This window comes from Coptis chinensis, chromosome 7 (genome assembly GCF_015680905.1).
Source record: "Coptis chinensis isolate HL-2020 chromosome 7, ASM1568090v1, whole genome shotgun sequence".
Classification (NCBI taxonomy): Eukaryota; Viridiplantae; Streptophyta; class Magnoliopsida; order Ranunculales; family Ranunculaceae; genus Coptis; species Coptis chinensis.
This window is the reverse complement of record NC_141462.1, coordinates 91,700,850-91,718,062: the sequence shown is the minus strand read 5'-3', so window position 1 is coordinate 91,718,062 and position 17,213 is coordinate 91,700,850. Positions and strand designations below refer to the sequence as shown.

Below are 17,213 nucleotides of genomic sequence, written 5' to 3'. Positions count from 1 at the left end.
ATAAAATCAATTAAATTCTAAATTAAATCGATTGATTTTAGCCACACAATTGATAAACATATATAAAACTAAGTATCTTTAAGCTAAAGCAAGGGGGTGAAAGCAGAGGGAGAGGAAGATTTTAGAGTTTTGGGAGATTTAGAGAGAAAAGAAAGGAGAGAGAGAAAAGAAAAAAGCGAGGGAAAAGATGAGACGAAACCAAAACAATTTTCTCCCAAAATGTTATTTCCTTCCACCAGATTAATCATAAATATTATTAAAATGTTATTTTATAGGTTTGGATTTATATCAGTTCGGTAGAGAACAAACTCAAGACTAAATCAATATCTTATCGGTTCGGTTTCAAGTAAGTGGAGGTCAAACCAAATTATCAAAACCCAAACTGTAGTTCAGAAACTGATCAATTATGGGGTTATCGAAACCCATTGTTCAAAATTCTAGATCCTCCTAAAGGTGACTTTGGAAATATCAACATCTTTCACAAATTTAAGACTCGAGGCAAACATTGATGCCGAAATAATATCAACATACATTTATCACTAGTATACCATAAAACGGTGGGAGTGAAGAAAAAGAAAAGAAGGAGAAAAACAGAAATTGTGGTGGTGTTTGGGAGAAGGGTGTTTTAGTGTTCAGTTGGGTCTTTCAAGTTTCAACACACGTATATTTCATGGCATTGTGCGGAATATTTTCTCAGTAATGCGAAAAGATCAACTTAAAAAAAATACACGGAATCTGTAAAAAAAAACCAACTGCCAAACCGTCCAAGATAGAATGTATCGGGCCGTGATATCGATTTAAGTACGCCCATGGGCCGTTAACACCTTTGAAAGATTCTCAATGACACACAGCAAGTAAGAAATGACGTCCCACACTCTGCTGCAGCTCTTAATGTTCCGTCCACTTTGTTGATCAGAACATAAATTCTATCCAACTCCAATTCTCAAGCATGGCTTCTGCTCCTGCTTTCTTTCTTCTCTCTTTTCTTTTAATCTTAAACTCCTTATCCTTTTCACCTACAGCTGCTTCAGATAAAGTAAAGCTTGCTCTGTATTATGAAACTTTGTGTCCATATTGCTCCAACTTTATGGTCAATTACCTGCCAAAGATTTTCACAAATGGGCTCATTGACATCATTGATCTCAATCTTGTTCCTTATGGTAATGCTAAAGTTGGATCAGATAACATCATCACTTGCCAGGTTTTCTCCCTCTCTCTTCTGTAATTAAATTCACAATTATAGTTAATTACAACTCTTAACAATTAGACTCTGGCTGACCACTGTTCTTGTTTGGTTATTGCAGCATGGGCCGTATGAGTGTGTCCTAAATACCGTGGAAGCATGTGCTATTCATGTTTGGCCTGATCTGGTTAGTTAATTTGGCCTCCGTGTCATGATATTTTGAGTCCGTTTATCGATATCTGGACAATACTTAATCAGTTATTATAGGCATGGACTTCTAGATGGGTTTAATGCTGTTCCTAATATAGATTTCTCCATATGTGATCTAAGAAAGGACGAAATACAAATGATCCTTTACATTGTGCTTGTATTTATGTTACCTGCAACTCGTTAAGTACCTAATCTACTATGTTACATATGGGTTTTATTGTTTTTGGCCCCCCCAACACACACACACTGCAAAACACAAACTTACATACAGCGCAAACAGAAATGAAACCAAGGGAAAAGGTAGCTCTACTTCAGAAGATTATGTTCTATTTCTTTCCAAATCCATGATGCCTAACGAACTGACTGTGTGGTTCGTTCTGATGCAGAACAAGCATTACAAATTCATCTACTGTGTTGAGCGCTTAGTGGTGGAGCACAAGTACAGTGAGTGGAAATCCTGTTTTGGAAAGACAGGTTTAAACTCAAAACCAATTGAAGCTTGCTACAACAGCGGATTAGGGAAACAGGTTTGCTGCACTCTCTTGCTGCATTTCTTAAGCTATTATGGCCGGCAGGGTTATGCAATGTTTGAAACTTTCCATACAATTGATGGAGCCTAATTGGAGTATAAAACATTTCCTAATATCAGTTTTAGGTTTGGTTGGTTGCTACATGTGAGCATTGGAAACTGGGTTCTCAAAATCTTTTGTGCTTGGTGAAAATGGTGAATTATGTGTCACTAACACTTTTTCCTAGGAAATTAGTTACCCTTTATAAGAAACAAGCTAGAACAGAAGTAAGTGATTGTATTAGTAATACTCGATATACAATTTCTTGAATGAGAGCGTTTAATGAGTAATTGAGACGGTTTCTTAATTTAACTTCAGCAAGGCTTTATCCATATTTCTGTAAAGGTTCATGGTGGATGCCAATGAAAAAAGCCTGCTTCACCCGGGATTAGATCCAGCAAGCTAGAAATTGAGAAGGCATTCATTTATTTATTCTTGTGTGACCTATGTTATGTACGTATTATACTGCTGTTTCTTTCCATTTCTTCTGTTTTGGTTTGACAATTTTTTTTAATTTTATGTAGCTCGACCTACGGTATGCAAAAGAGACTAATGAACTTCAGCCGCCTCATCACTATGTCCCTTGGGTGACTGTAAATGGAGAACCACTTCATGATGTATGTTCCGCTTCTTTGTAGTTTATACTCTGGTGAAGTTCATACTATTATCTTCATGGTCATGAGTAATTCAGACTAGTTCTCTTGTGCACGTCTTTTGCTTATACATTTCAAAAGAACCATTCAAATATTAGGTCTAATATGGACCCATAGTACAGGTTACTCCATTGTCTTTAAGACACTTGTGTCTGGAACTCTGGGGTATGTCTCAAATCCATCACAATCGGCTGACAGTTTATCTTTTGTAGGACTATTATAACTTCATTACCTTCGTCTGCAAGGCTTACAAAGGTAGTCATGTGCCCAAGGCTTGTAAAGATCAACGTCCTCAAATAGTCTCTGAAGCGAAAGAAAACCAGAACAAGCCAGTTTGCTATGCGGAGGAGACAGCATCCTCATCATCCCCAAAAACAAACATCAGGTCATCAGTTGCTTCATGGAGGTCTCATGCTTTCTGATCTATCATATATGCTATTACTGCTATCACAGTTCAAAAGTCTATTTGTAAATTGGCATTTCACACTGAAGTATAAGTGTAGATTTAAGTGCCCGGGAGAAGTTATGATAGACAGTATGATCGATCTTGGCTTGACTATGTGATTATTTATAGATCGATTTCCAGACATGGTTTTATAAATATTTTGATTATAATCAGGGTTCTATAGATACACATGCGCTGCTTTAGGTGAGGAGAAAGTCTGGAAAATTATTTTTCTCTGACAAAGGTCTGGTTTTGGCACGTACAGATGACTAGATTAGAGAGTGCACATTGCGTACCAGTATTTGGTTCCCACACTATTAGCATTCCTTGTCTGATAAGGGCAAATGATACACTGGTGAATTCACTGAAAGGATTGTGCTGGTAAACAAAGTTGATCTCTATAATTGGGTGGATTTGACAAGTACAGCTAAGGAGGTAGATGTGTTAACTCATGTGATTCCCAGTACATGTTTGATGCTGGCTTGTACAGTTAAAAGTATTTTAGCTTGTGTTAAATGCTTGAAAACTGTTGTTAATCCAAGCGTCCCATGATGGAGGCATGGAGCTAAGACTGTCTGTTCGAACAATTGACAAAGAAAAAGAAGGCAGTTACATTTTGAACGCTAAATTCAATTTTCATTTCATTAAAAATGACTATCAAACTAATCCATTCTAAGTTTTGGCGGTCTGTGGAGATCTTATCTACAAGGATGTTAAAACGTTTGTAATGGCAGGTAGCCCGTCTAGCTCAGTTGGTAGAGCGCAAGGCTCTTAACCTTGTGGTCGTGGGTTCGAGCCCCACGGTGGGCGAATATAGGTTTTCCTTCTATTTTTGGCTATTTTAGTTTTAGCCTTCACCAAAATGGCCCCACATTTATTGATTTTCAGTATTTTTCGAAGAAAATGACCAAAATTTCGCCAAAACAGCAAACGTTGAATCATCCATGCTTTTGGATTTTCAGGGCTGAATCCAACATGTTTTGCCGTGTTTAAGATTTGGTAATGCCTTCTTCCACATACCAAAACCATGGCTTATCAGTTTTGCAACTTTAGCAAAAGGAGATACCCTTTTTCAAACCGATGCCTTTTGCACTTAGATAGCCTTGGCAAAGTTTGAAAAAACAGTAAAAGTGTTAGTGATTCATTCTATATCTACCTAATCTTCCTTCATACATCAACATAAGTACATAACCAAATCGACAAAAGTCAACCAAGCAGACAACCTATTTTAACTTAATCAACAGTAGAAGGTGTTGTTTTAGTGAGTCGTTCTATATTCTACTAGAATCGAGTGATAGACCCAGTTTACTAGAGGCTAGGCACCAACGCACCAGTAGCACAGCTAGAAATCTTTATAATGCAATGTGACATGTGAACTGAACTCTATGAAGTTCATCTTTACTATGTGAAATGTTTTATTTTAATGGTGGCCGAAGCTTGGTAGATGAACCAGGACCGTGCGATCAGAGCGTGATTAATGGCTGGTGATCCTGATCGTGGTCATCTTGCTGTAGAGTGTAGAGGATCGTTCTCAGCAGCCTTGGGGTTGCGGGCGTGTGGTTGTCTGACAGGCTTCAATAACTTTTTTGCTATTAACCTGGCATTAGATTTGTGATAGTTACAGGTGAACAGTTTTCTTCATTAGCTTCAGAAGGAGACGCTCCAAGTTCATTCACATTTGCTTACCTCAGTGAACTCTCAACTCCTAAAGAATAAAGTCACAAATTCCGCCACATGGTGCACAAAACGTTCAATACGTCTCATTTTAAGATCCCTTGATCAGGGCTCTTCTTTTAAGATGACCCTTTAAAGCCTCGATCAACTGTCATTATTTTTCTATGCTTCAGATTGCTCCATAATAAACTGTCTGAAATGACTGCCATTAGGCGTACTTTAAAGGACTCCTATCAACTGTCATTATTTTTCTATGCAAATTCAGAAAATTTTCAAACTAATTATGTGATAATTTTAGCATAATATTAAAACTATTACAGGTTTAGTCCCCCATTGCCTTTTTTGATTTTGGAAAATTTCCAAAAGAGTGCTGTGAATTTGCCTTTTGGAAAGGGGTGTTACTGGAACTCAGGCAGGGTCTGTAGATCTCTTTTTATCAAAACAATGGAAGCAATTGCATTGCTATTAGCAAGCCATCACATCATGATAAGAAACGGCAGCTGAAGCGTGCAATCCAACAGGCAGCAGCCTTAAAATACAAAGAATACTTAGCAGAGATTGATATCAGCTGTCTACCTTTTGATATCTACGCAAGATAGATAGTAGACGGGAAAACCAGGGATCTGTCTCACGCACGACTGCAGCTAGTGTTGGTATCCTGGAACAGGCTATTAGACCAGGCCAGATCCCAGACCCTGGAAAACCACTGTCCTTGTATATCACGAGATCTCAACTGTCCATAACAATGCCAAAGCTCAAATGGAACGTGCTCTTGAAGTCATCACAATGGAGTCACTTCATGGTGCATTACAATCAGGTGGTAGATCACATTCCAGGATGACTGACTTCTCCAAGGCTATAGTTTTCTAGGTATCTTATCTTGTACAAAAATAGTTCTAACTTTAGTAGATCTATTTCCATTTTGACTCGAACTAAAAAGGAAATGATCCAAGCATATAGTTTAAAGTACTCAATAAGAATTTAAATTACGAAACCCTTAACAAAACATTCAGAATAATCATTTAGATACAGCTCAATAATCTGATTACATATTTACATGCACCATAGAAGTTGAAGAAAATAAATCTTCAGTTTTAGGGTGGAATTCATAATATATTTCCTAAAATTAAGAGTCACCTGTTTGGCAACTTTTTATCAATAGAAACCTTCCCCAAAATCAAAAGAATTGTAAGTTTCTAAGCTGAGATTTCCATATATTCAGAATTTTAACTACTTAAAATTGTAAGTTTTGGAATTATATTTTCAATTCCAATTCCAAAGGAAAACTTCCAAACACACCCTTAGAGATCTATCAATTTCCACAAGCTGTTGCAATTCTCAAAGGATGTCAAAGTTGGCTCGAACTCAAACTTCTTCACTATCTTCTGATCCCTTTCCACAATATCTATATTGCGCTAAGGAAACATCACAGCAGCAGGATAATAACTTAATTTTCATATTACAAAGAAACCTATGATTTCTAGCTAGATGCATATGAAAAAGGATACGGCCAGAAATTTTGTTTTGATCCTCAATACATGGGATGATGTTTGTGACTGAAGCATACAACGAAAGCTTCTGCCTGCATAATTTAACAGCATAGTGATAGTCAATTACAGTTGCCCTTGAATTTCAACAACAATAAGAAGGCAGTATATTTGAAGTAAGATGAGACTTTAAAATGTAGAAAGAAAATGGACACTAATATTGTGATTACTGATAAGAAGGATATCATAATGTAGCACAAATTCTTGGGGAAAAAGAAAGAAGGAGATATATATAGAAAAACTATATATTAGAGAAAAGAATAGCTGAGTGAACTAGAACAGATGGTCAGGCACCAGGCCAGCTTAGTGCCAGAAATAAAGCTAATATACAGCAGTGGGATATTAAATTAGGTAGAACAGGGTAGTAGAACTTCATGTGAGCTTCTAGGTTCTAACAAACTATTGAAGTTTTATGCGCCAACTATCATAATCAATGAAAAACTAAAAACACGAAGGATCGTTTCCTAGGTTCATATAATAGGATTAAGACACTAATTAAATATAATATCACACACTCTATAGATGCTCTGTTGACATATAAAAGTTATAATGAATAATGTATTGAACTATTCATTGTATTGAAACAGTAAAGCCTTCCAAGTATTGTGCCTGAGCTATAGTTTCATACACATTTGTGCCAACAATAATGGGGAATCCCAAGATACAACTTGAGCATGGAGAACGCGTTTACTCAAGAGAAACCATCATACACCTAATATGAAATAAGGCTAGTCGGATACTTACTGAGCTTTCAACTCCTCTGACGCACATTTCGTTAGAGTGTTTTTTCGATCTTCAACAGAAAGTCTTTGACGTTCTAGATCACTAACTTCGCCACTGAAAATAGTGTTGATGTCCAATAAGAAATATGTTAGTAATCAATGGAACTAACATCGTTGAAATATCAACTGTCTATAACTTATCTTAGTTCTGCCATAAGTGAACGTTCTTTCTGAAGTTCCTCTTCTAACTCCTTTTCAAGACAGCCTAAATCTTCATTAATAGCTTCATCTTTGGCTTCCTTTATCCCGCGTTTGCATGTGTCAATCTTCTTTTGATACTCTGCAGCATAAAAGTGTTAATGACTCGAGATCACAAATTATCCTTGTCAAAAGGAGATTATAACGAATACTGGGCTATGTGCAAATGCATTTTCCTTTTTTCACTCAGAAATAAATGTAGCAGATAAAGCTGACAGCAAGTAGGGAAGCTGGGGGGGGGGGGATATTTGGGACTCGACCTATGCTCTTTCTCGTTTAGGATAATCTGAACATCATATGGATCACAGAAGATAAGTACATTTTCAAGATTTCAACCTCAAGAATCACAAGAGGACGATGAGATTTGATGGGGTTAAAAACATAGATGATCTGCTCTCTCTTTTGTATTTTTCCTTGGTGTGTGTGTGTTTCTCAGTCAAGTATGATATCATATTGATGCAAAAAAAAATAATAATAATAAATAAGGAAGTTGTAAGGTGACATATCCTACATCCATCAAGGGAGAAAACTGAAGTTCCAGACGCTTTACGGTTTGTGATCTTATTTTGGAAAGGTAAAACGTGATAATAAGATTATTTTGTGAGTGTGGTCTCACAGTGATATGCTGAGATCATCCATGCAAAATATCAACCCTAATTCATCTCAATTTTGAAGTTAGGCACCATTACCAAGACGACTTATCACGTCCCCTTTTGAAGAATGATCCAATTATATGTGAAAGATTAGCTTTCAAGTTCCAACCAAAGGGACCCTCTAGTCTTGATTTTCAGTAAAAAAAAAAAAAAATATGAATAAAAGATCCGATTAGCTGCATCTATGATCATCTACGTTTGAGGATGCAAATAGAGAATGCAATATAAATTTATAAAAAAATAAATGAGATAAAACATAAGAAACCTTCTAACAAGTTTTGAAACTCAGTAGTATCTGCCTTCACAAGATGATCGAAGCATCTTGACATCTTCTAGAGATTGCATTAAGTTGTTTACAGATTTTTTGTTCTTAAGGGCTTGAACAAGATCATGACTATATGAAAAGATCCCCTCAATATCAATTCTGCCGAAATCTCCCATCTGTAATCACCAAGAAGCAAATGGGGATAAACCCAAATCCAATCGCTGAATGAGAAGGGCAATTTGGTTTCAAATGATGAAAACAAGATGAGCCGTTCTAGGGTAACGGTTTAATTTTTCAAATCAGCTTTTTATCTCGAGTGGAAAATCACAACACTCTTAAACTAGTGCACCCGTTAAATTGCATCGAGATATGCATTTTCACAGTAGGCAAACAAAACAGAGTTGGTTTTTGTTCGACTTCATATTTTTCATTTGTGCAACTCTAGTTTTTCAATTCCCATATTTTGAAGATAAATTTATTTTTAGGATATCCGTGTTGCTCAATTAGTCTTAAGTTACTTAGTAATTGGAGTCTATAATCCAAGTATGAGAACTACATTTTTTAACAACTGAAAAAGAAAAATCACTCATTCTCGTTAGTTCTAAACATTTATGCAGAATAACTGGCATGTAAAGGAAGTATGCTGCTGGTTGTTCCATACTCCAGACTACTACATGTGGCACAAATGAGGAGTTGCACCCATTTTTTCTATATTGTTCATTTCATCATTTCCATAGTTGAGTTGTGATATTCGCAACTCAATAACTCTTCTCAACATTTGTCAATATTTTGACATACATTTTGGCAAATAAACTTTGTTTTACCAAATATCTCCATAAACCCTTTGAGAACTTTTGGACCAATTATTTTTTAGACAAGTAATATAAATACATAATGCTATTATCCAAAAAACAAAATAAAAGAGAACAATATGTATAGGTATTTTCTCTCAAAACCCATTCCTACTCAAAAAATGTTTAGAGTAACTACTACTTAACTCACTCAAACTCCAAAAAATGGTTGGTTAGTTTTAAATGAGCTACCTCATCTTATTTATAAAGTTTAAAGAGGAGTACTCTCCTCTTTTAGATAATTTTTTTGTATAGATTATCCTTGGTATATTCTTTCGTTTACAAGTGAGGAGTTATCAGATCAGAGTTAATCTCACTATCTTTGAGAACTTTTGCCCAAAAGTATGTAGTGGATATATGTCCATAATGGTATTATCCAAAAACAAAAAAGAGAACAATATGTATTCGTATTTTCTCTCAAAAATACCATTCCTAATTCAACAAATGGCTTAGTTAAACTCGTAACTACTACTTAACTCAAGCTTCAAACTCATCATTTCCAAAAATGGTTGGTTGAGCAACTTTTTTAATTCTCAACCTTGTCAATATATTTGACTTATTTTGCCAAATGTTTGAAAACCCTTTGAGAACTTTGCTCCAAAAAATGTATATAAAATATTAAAACTAGTATATAATTGTATTATTATAAACAAAAAAAGTATAAAGTATAAAATTTTCTCTTAAATTATAAATTATATACTCAACAAATTATAAAGGGAGTATCAACTCGAAAAAATGGTTGGAGTTTTAAATGAACTCCTCATCTTATTTATAACTACTTGCTTTATCTAGAATGAGCTTTAAATTAAGATCAAGCTTTTATCATACATCCTATCTAGTTTTCGAGTCAGCAGGCACTAACCATGACCAAAACGTATGGTTAAGTTGACATGTCCGAAATCTGTTGGTTTTGCCTGCGCAGGTTCGAATCCGGCTGTCGACGACTCAAATTATTATTTCCTTTTTGACCTTTTTGTCCAGTCGGTTCCACAGTAAAATTACCAAAAACACCCTCAAATCTCACCAATATAAAAACGCTTTCATTCTTCATTCTCAAAACCCTAAAAAAAAATTCCCCATCCTCAAAAACCATGGCGACAAACACACCAAACTTAGAATGCCGTATGTACGAATCAAAACTACCAGAACTAGACGACGCAGTAATGATACAAGTGAAAAACATAGCAGAAAGTGGTGCTTACGTGTCACTACTAGAATACAACAACATAGAGGGAATGATCTTGTTTTCAGAACTATCACGTCGTAGGATTCGAAGTGTTAGTGCTTTGATTAAAGTTGGTAGACAAGAACCTGTTATGGTAATTAGAGTTGATAAGGATAAAGGTTACATTGATTTAAGTAAAAGAAGAGTTTCTGAAGAAGATATTGCTGTTTGTGAGGAACGTTATAATAAGAGTAAACTTGTTCACTCTATTTTGCGTCATGTTGCTGAAACACTCTCCATTGATTTAGAGGTATATATATATCGAATGGGTCAATTTATTTTTGCAATATTTAATTTCGTAGTTTATACGAGTCGAGGGCGACTCAATCTATGAATTGTTGATTTAGTTTATAGAATTAATTGTTCAGTGTAGTTATTGGCTGTTATCTATTATTTTGCTTAATAATATGATTGTATTTTCTTCCGGCAGGATCTCTATATCAATATTGGTTGGCCTCTATACCGAAAATATGGGCATGCATATGAGGTAATTTCTTAGATTTTGCTCATCTTAAAGTCATGTTGTTGACTGAATTGCAAATTGGCTTAAGCCTTCTTGTTTAACCAGGCGTTCAGGTTAATTGTGAATGATCCCGACTCTATTCTAAACTCACTTACACGCGATATTAAGGAAGTTGGTCCTGATGGGAAGGAGGTAACTACAATTTGCGCCACTCATTATTTGGTAGTAAAAGGTATTCTGTTTGTTTTTAACTTATCAATTGCTCGCTATACAGGTGACTAAGCTGGTGCCTGCTGTGTCAGATGAGATTAAAGATGCTCTTTTAATCAACATTAGGAGGCGCATGACCCTACAGCCGTTGAAAATACAAGCAGACATTGAAATGAAATGTTTTCAGATGGATGGGGTTCTTCACATCAAGGTCATGATCTCATACTGTTGTCTTCAATTCATTTCTTTTGCTAATATGATTTGGTTAGCTTATTCACCCAAATTTTAGTTGCTGTAGCCCTGAATACGTCCATTCTTCTCCATTTTGCAGGCTGCCATGCGGAAAGCTGAAGCTGCTGGAAATGAGGATTGTCCTGTCAAGATGAAATTGGTGGCTCCCCCACTGTATGCTCTTACAACACAGACTCTTGACAAGGTATGCTCTACTATTGGCCTTGATTTTTTTATGTGAATGCCATGTACTGTTCACCGGTTTCCTTTATGAGGTGTTTCATACTTTCATGTACGGTTGGACATGTAAACAATGTATATTTTGATCAAATGAGAATTCTTACTTGTAGTGTTTTTGTAATTGAAAATTTGGTATTAAGCAGCCAAAAACTAATATTAGTTGTACTAATAAAAATTATTTATATATTAGACCTCCTTAACAAATTTGATGTTATCCCTTCATTTTTTTAATTTTTTAACTTAGTTAATTATTTATGTGTTATATGGTTGAGTGTTTCAAACATTTGGCCTTGAAAGGCTGTGGGTAGTGGTTTAGTAATTAGTATCATATGTTGTGAATCTATCTTCTGTAATTGGTAATTTGGTTTTTCCTCATTTAGTGTTGGGGGTTCTAATTGTCCATTCTGTCCCCATCGTTAAACATAGGCATTTCCAAGAGCATTCGTTATCATGCGCTTTCTATACCCTTGAACTACGTATTTCTCAAGGAGGAATCAAATGTCTTTGTTCCAAGTTGATTTCATGCACTTCGATGCTAATGGAACCTGAATGTGTTGAGGGTAGCTCAAAAGTGGTTTTCATAGGCAATCATTTTCTTTGTTGACAAGGACATCCCATTTTCTGTGGACTACAGTGAGGCACTGTATCTTAGCCCACTTTAAGTGTGGGCACACTCATCAGTATCATTTGTGTATCAAGTATGTGGAGGTTACTGTATTGGTAACTGGTTGGACATAGACATAGGTCTCCAGTTTCCAGGATAATCAAATTGTTTATTGGAAATAATAGAATGTCTATATTTGAAATGTTACTTTTTCTTTGAATCATGAAAGAAGTTGATTATATAGGAGTTTCGGGAAAAAAACAGTTCATCATAAAAACCATCTTGCACACATTTTATCTCTTGTGGTATAATGACACAACAAAGATGGTTTATGTGCATAGCTTTGGTAAATGTATCATTCCAGGTTACCTCTTAGCCGGTTGAAGCATTTAATACTTAATGTTACTGCACGTGGTTATGTATTATGAGTAGCTGGTCGGGTTTATTCTATCAGTTCAGATCTGAATTTTACTTGTGCAGTAAGACACTCTATCTATGTTGTTGGCACCAAATTGATAGATGATTGTGTGTGTGTGTGTTTTGGTTGAGGGTGGGGGGTTGGTCAAGGGGCCTATTTTGTTTCATCCGCAAGAGGATTGCGGTTCTGATTCTGCCTTTGGTTTAGCATGAATCTAATGTTTATGTGATTTCGTAAAAAAAAATGCTGTTTTGTAAGTTGTTCGAAATACAATAGTATTATTTGTTTTGTTTATGACTTAATGTTGATGGAACGGGGAAAGAAATTCAAGTGCAGATTACCCAAACTTCAATATACTCATAGCAGAGCAATTTGTTTACCACTGGTTAGCTAATATTGTATTTCTTGTGAACAGGAGCAAGGGATATTAACTCTTAATAATGCTATCGAAGCTTGCTCTGCAGAAATAGAACTCCACAAGGGAAAAGTTGTAGTTAAGGAGGCACCAAGAGCTGTGAGTGTCAACTTTCGTCCATTTTATTGCACTACGTTCGAGCCTGTTTTTTCTCGTTTCTTCTTCTCAACCCAGTACCTTCATTTCAGCTTTTTGTGGGCCTTGCGGCTATGTTTGATTGCTCAGAAAATTTCTCAATAAAACTCTTTCTCATGGATAATCTTCTCATGATATTTACCCAAGAAAATGTAATATTGCTGTGTTTGGTCGCATATGAGAAAATTCGGAAATTTTACTTGTTAGTGATTGACACCAACAAGGTTTGCCATAGAAAAGTAGATGAATCTTTACCTTGTTTTGTTTAGATTCTGGGAAAGCTAGTTATTAACATGAGTAAATATTTCTGTTTTTCCCGCAAGAAAATTTCCCTAGGGGGGGGGAGGCTAGGAATATCTTCTTTTCTAAAGGTGGGAAAGTATATATTTTCTCAAGAAAATTTTCCTACCTACTTTTAATGAATCAAACAGGCCCTACATGTCCCTTTTTCTTTAAACAGGACACATCCTTTTATAATGTATTTATAAATGGTATGGATTCAGTAATTTCAGCTTTTAATTATGTTATTGATTTGATACTGTTGTCCAGGTGAGCGAACGAGATGATCAAAAGTTTGCAAAACCTGTTGATGAGAATGAGGAGGTAAGCGGTGAAGAAGAGGAAGATACAGGAATGGGGGAAATTGATTTCGAAAACGCTGCTATACAAGATTGAAGAGCTGCTGTTGGATTAAAGTTAGGAATAACACTTTTGAGAGATTTATTTGAGGCTTTAGGGAAGCTGTATAAAATTGGTTGTAAGGTTTATGTCATTAAGGCCTTTCCCAATCTACCAGGTCTTCTTTTTCCAGTTGTAAAGGTCTTTTGCCCTTTCGACCCATTGATAATTTTTCAGGATTCTCCATATTTTCGTGGTCAGAAATTGGAAATTACTTCTTAAATTCTGTCAGATTTGGAGGACAAATTTTTTCCTTCAGTATGGAATTTGAGGCCTAGTTTCATTTTCCCATGACATTCAGTTCTGTTGTCATTGGTTTTGTATGCTCATTATGCTGTTGTGCACATACCGTGCAAATATGGTTTTCTTGTGATGTTAAATGATGTTGGAGTTGTTCTGCGTAAACTCAAGTAGCTGCAGATTTTGAATGTTTGCACTGTAGCAGGGAGTGTAAAACCTCGGTCTGTTGTCTGCCCAGTAGAAACCAAAGTAGATGGTTAAGATCCAATCGCGTCTCTTTTTCATGTTGTCAATTTTTAATCCGTGAGCGTAGCGAACTCTTGATGTTGCTTTTCTAAAGTCACCCAAAAAACAACTTGCTTCGTGTCACCCTCTCCTGTGTCTGACCGTACCCCAAAATAACACTTCTTTTGTGTCTGACTGTACCCCCTTTTTTCTCATCTTCCTCTATCTTCACCTCCAATCTCTCCTCCATCAAACCTGTTCTCACAATCTACCTCGTTGGATCTAACTCTTCCAATCGTCTCTCTCGAATCGAATCACTGCTGTTAAAAATCTGCAAGTTGGAATAATCTGATCTGCTAAAGAACTCAACAATCTACCTCTGGATCTAACTCTTCCAATCGTTAAAAATCTGCAAGTTGGAATAATCTGATCTGCTAAAGAACTCAAATCAGATTATTGTCAGTAGGTAAGAGATTTCAGTATATTCGGTCACTCTCTCTGCTGTTAAAAATATGAATTTGTAATACTATGGATGTAGATGTTATGGTTCCTCAATTTGTTTGTGAACTTATCCACCGAAATTGGTACGGTTAGATATAGATGGGCACAATATAGGAGAAGGCAGCTTGAAAACAACCTTTAACCAACCATACAGTATTAAAGTGAAAGTGAGAGGCGTAAGAATGTTATAAAAGTTGTGTGTAATATTATTAAACTGTGGGGTAGTCAATGATTATAGACAAATTAACATAAATTGTGGGGTAGTCAATGATTGTGCCTATATGCTTCCAGCTATAGATATATTGATTCATTGATATATGATATGACTGGTCATTGGTAACTCTTTGGTTTGGCAAATACTCATGCTCTACATGCTAACCCATTTGTTACTCTTGATCCTAATAAGGTCTTAACCTCTGCAGGGTTCTTGTTCATCATCCATTTCGGAGGTCTGAACTTCAAAAGTTGTGCAGTCAGTTCGCTGGTTGGCCTTCTGAAAAGACAGGTGCTCCTCATCGTTTGGAAATGCTATTTTTTGACAAAAAAAACCACCAACTATGCATGTGCTTATCTTGTTGGAGTTATATATAATTGCTTTTGGGGCGCAGATGAGTGTATTCTTCCAAAGATTTCGGAGAGAGATTTGAGGTGGTTTGCCATTCTGCAGTCAACATCATCAGAATTCGGAGTCCAGCTTCCACTGCAAGAGGTACTTATATTTGAAAATTTTGGTAGCTTAGTTGTCTCATGTTTGGATGACTTGATCTGTGTTCGCTCGTCATGATTTGGAACTCTGCACACTTGAGTCTTGACACTTCAAACTGCTAAAATATTTTTTGATATATATTATAGTTTCAGTTTGTATATATGGTTTTGGAACTATTACGGATGGATGTGCTAATAAAATAATAATAATTGACTTTGTTCTATTTGAAGTGTTGGCCGATTTCTTTAGTTTTTGGTTATTGTGCAAGTTCCTAGGGTTCTCGACATTTGAGTTAGACCGTTACTGTTTTCGACAACAATCATTGACTTACGAACAATGTCTTCTTCATTGTCTTAATAACACAGTAATTCCCTAATGAAATCGATATGTTGGAATTTAATCACCAAATTTAAGAACATGCTTTTCTATCCTTTTTGTTGAAAAGTTTGATGAAGAATGAAGAGCAGCTTGCGATCAAAAGTTTGATTTAAAGTTTTTCATTCTGGAAATCAACCTGATTGGTGGGATGCGGCAAGTAACATCTAAGCTATACAAGTTTGTTGTGGGTTGTGCTGTGTTATTGTCAAATTTGAAAAAGAAGAATTGCGGAGTATCTTAAACCTCCGATAATCCAACTTACAAAAAAAAAATATGTAGGCTATGTACCCTTATAATAAAAGTATAGGTAGTTGTTGAAAGATGAAGGTAGAAGATTCTATATGGGGAAGAAGTAAAGGGAGGAGGAGAGAGATTGTTCACACTTGAGTGTGCAATATGTCACTATGAAGGGCCAACCCAAGTCTGTCACGAGAGAGCTAAGTAAGTTGAGAGAATTAGTCAGTGCTACTGTGCTAGCAAAAGTGTTTGCAGAAGCATCATCACATATGATGTTGGTGGTATGCGCGTGTCTACTGGTATGCTGATTCTTTCTTTGTGTTGTTGCATCAGTTTACACACAAGGAAAGAGTTATTTATTCTAGAGACAGAAAAAGAATAGAGGAGAGAGCGAGAGAGCTGAGAGGTGGTCAGGGATGGTTCTAAGGGGGTGCAACTGCTAGGAACTAGCTAGAAGTATGCCCAAACAATAAGGACTTGCACCCCGAAAGTTCTTAAGAAGTTCTATTATTGCTCCCTTTTTTCAAAAGTTCCACTACTCGCACCTCCAGAGTTAGAATCCTGGTTCCGTCCCTGGAGGTGGTTTGTGGTATTGCTTTACTGAATAGATCAGTTCTGTTGTAGAATTGGCTCTGTTTCACTCAGTTCCCCGACACAGCTTTAACAAGTTTCCATATCTCTGAAAGGATGAACAAACTAACATACATTCCTCTTTCTTTGTAAACCTCCATGTTTTTCATTTCATATTGCTAATATATCTGAAAGAAGATTACTATGTAACCTGTTTTCTTAGAATCTGTTGAACCTATCTGCGAAACTAAACTGGATGATGATTGTTCTTAGCACGTATTTTGGATGTCTTAGTGCTTACATATACAATTAGAATTTTAGAATGGTTCAAGCTCTGACCATGGGTCACTGTTTGACTGAGTCTTATTTCTTTCTGTCAGCTAGTGATGATAAACATGGAAGAAATTGAAAGAGTTCACCTCATAACTATCTTAATATCATGTAGACTTGTAGGCTAGCAGAATTCAATATCGCTTCTGCAGGTAGTAAATTAGTAATACTTACTATTTTGTTAGATTATTTATGATTTCCTATTTTCAATGTTTATCTCGTTTAATAGGAAAATTGATAAAGTATGGTGATCTGAATATTTTCAATAACTTTATGATGTGCTTGCAGATGAAACTTGTAGGTTGAACTGTTGAAGTCTTGAAGAATACACTCCATAAATTAGTGTGTCCTAAGGCTCATACTGCTGCAATGCTGCT

General features: G+C 36.0%; 4 protein-coding genes and 2 non-coding genes across 6 annotated transcripts; 5 read left to right on the top strand and 1 right to left on the bottom strand.

Moving 5' to 3' along the window:
- The first annotated feature begins 835 nt into the window (after nucleotides 1–835).
- Nucleotides 836–3,230, top strand: LOC147489960 (gamma-interferon-responsive lysosomal thiol protein-like). Its single transcript, XM_086571555.1, has 5 exons — nucleotides 836–1,201; nucleotides 1,305–1,370; nucleotides 1,780–1,920; nucleotides 2,487–2,579; nucleotides 2,828–3,230. Exons 1-5 carry the CDS (start codon nucleotides 950–952, stop codon nucleotides 3,035–3,037), a joined length of 762 nt encoding a protein of 253 aa, XP_086427681.1. The 5' UTR covers nucleotides 836–949; the 3' UTR covers nucleotides 3,038–3,230.
- Nucleotides 3,231–3,797: 567 nt separating this feature from the next.
- Nucleotides 3,798–3,870, top strand: TRNAK-CUU (transfer RNA lysine (anticodon CUU)). Its single transcript has one exon. It is a non-coding gene; the product is annotated as a tRNA-Lys (tRNA).
- A 562-nt stretch (nucleotides 3,871–4,432) lies between these two features.
- On the top strand, nucleotides 4,433–4,633 carry LOC147489958 (small nucleolar RNA U3). The gene has a single exon (XR_015203324.1). It is a non-coding gene; the product is annotated as a small nucleolar RNA U3 (small nucleolar RNA).
- Nucleotides 4,634–5,981: 1,348 nt separating this feature from the next.
- On the bottom strand, nucleotides 5,982–8,732 carry LOC147489957 (kinetochore protein SPC24 homolog). Its single transcript, XM_086571556.1, has 5 exons — nucleotides 8,180–8,732; nucleotides 7,205–7,343; nucleotides 7,026–7,127; nucleotides 6,243–6,316; nucleotides 5,982–6,139 (listed from the first exon to the last, which is right to left on the bottom strand). Exons 1-5 carry the CDS (start codon nucleotides 8,241–8,243, stop codon nucleotides 6,036–6,038), a joined length of 483 nt encoding a protein of 160 aa, XP_086427682.1. The 5' UTR covers nucleotides 8,244–8,732; the 3' UTR covers nucleotides 5,982–6,035.
- A 1,350-nt stretch (nucleotides 8,733–10,082) lies between these two features.
- On the top strand, nucleotides 10,083–13,945 carry LOC147489956 (eukaryotic translation initiation factor 2 subunit alpha homolog). Its single transcript, XM_086570937.1, has 7 exons — nucleotides 10,083–10,505; nucleotides 10,686–10,742; nucleotides 10,824–10,910; nucleotides 10,993–11,139; nucleotides 11,260–11,364; nucleotides 12,837–12,935; nucleotides 13,521–13,945. The coding sequence occupies exons 1-7, from the start codon at nucleotides 10,122–10,124 to the stop codon at nucleotides 13,644–13,646; spliced, it is 1,005 nt and encodes a 334-aa protein (XP_086427063.1). The 5' UTR covers nucleotides 10,083–10,121; the 3' UTR covers nucleotides 13,647–13,945.
- Nucleotides 13,946–14,626: 681 nt separating this feature from the next.
- On the top strand, nucleotides 14,627–17,115 carry LOC147489955 (single-strand DNA endonuclease 1-like). The gene is made up of 4 exons (XM_086572762.1): nucleotides 14,627–14,951; nucleotides 15,038–15,120; nucleotides 15,224–15,324; nucleotides 16,887–17,115. The coding sequence occupies exons 1-4, from the start codon at nucleotides 14,938–14,940 to the stop codon at nucleotides 16,962–16,964; spliced, it is 276 nt and encodes a 91-aa protein (XP_086428888.1). The 5' UTR covers nucleotides 14,627–14,937; the 3' UTR covers nucleotides 16,965–17,115.
- The last annotated feature ends 98 nt before the right edge of the window (nucleotides 17,116–17,213 follow it).

Bases quoted from the DNA above. Each gene is read 5' to 3' on its own strand.
- LOC147489957 (XM_086571556.1), bottom strand. From the start codon at position 8,243: ATGTCAAGATGCTTCGATCATCTTGTGAAGGCAGATACTACTGAGTTT. The intron at 6,317-7,025 runs GTAAGTATCCGA...TAAATTATGCAG, and splicing joins TCAGAGGAGTTGAAAGCTCA to GCAGAAGCTTTCGTTGTATG. The intron at 6,140-6,242 runs GTATCCTTTTTC...AGCGCAATATAG, and splicing joins TCAAAACAAAATTTCTGGCC to ATATTGTGGAAAGGGATCAG.
- LOC147489956 (XM_086570937.1), top strand. From the start codon at position 10,122: ATGGCGACAAACACACCAAACTTAGAATGCCGTATGTACGAATCAAAA. The intron at 10,506-10,685 runs GTATATATATAT...TTCTTCCGGCAG, and splicing joins CACTCTCCATTGATTTAGAG to GATCTCTATATCAATATTGG. The intron at 12,936-13,520 runs GTGAGTGTCAAC...ACTGTTGTCCAG, and splicing joins TTAAGGAGGCACCAAGAGCT to GTGAGCGAACGAGATGATCA.
- LOC147489960 (XM_086571555.1), top strand. From the start codon at position 950: ATGGCTTCTGCTCCTGCTTTCTTTCTTCTCTCTTTTCTTTTAATCTTA. The intron at 1,202-1,304 runs GTTTTCTCCCTC...TGGTTATTGCAG, and splicing joins ATAACATCATCACTTGCCAG to CATGGGCCGTATGAGTGTGT. The intron at 1,921-2,486 runs GTTTGCTGCACT...AATTTTATGTAG, and splicing joins ACAGCGGATTAGGGAAACAG to CTCGACCTACGGTATGCAAA.
- LOC147489955 (XM_086572762.1), top strand. The intron at 15,121-15,223 runs GTGCTCCTCATC...TTTGGGGCGCAG, and splicing joins TTGGCCTTCTGAAAAGACAG to ATGAGTGTATTCTTCCAAAG. The intron at 15,325-16,886 runs GTACTTATATTT...TCTTTCTGTCAG, and splicing joins TCCAGCTTCCACTGCAAGAG to CTAGTGATGATAAACATGGA.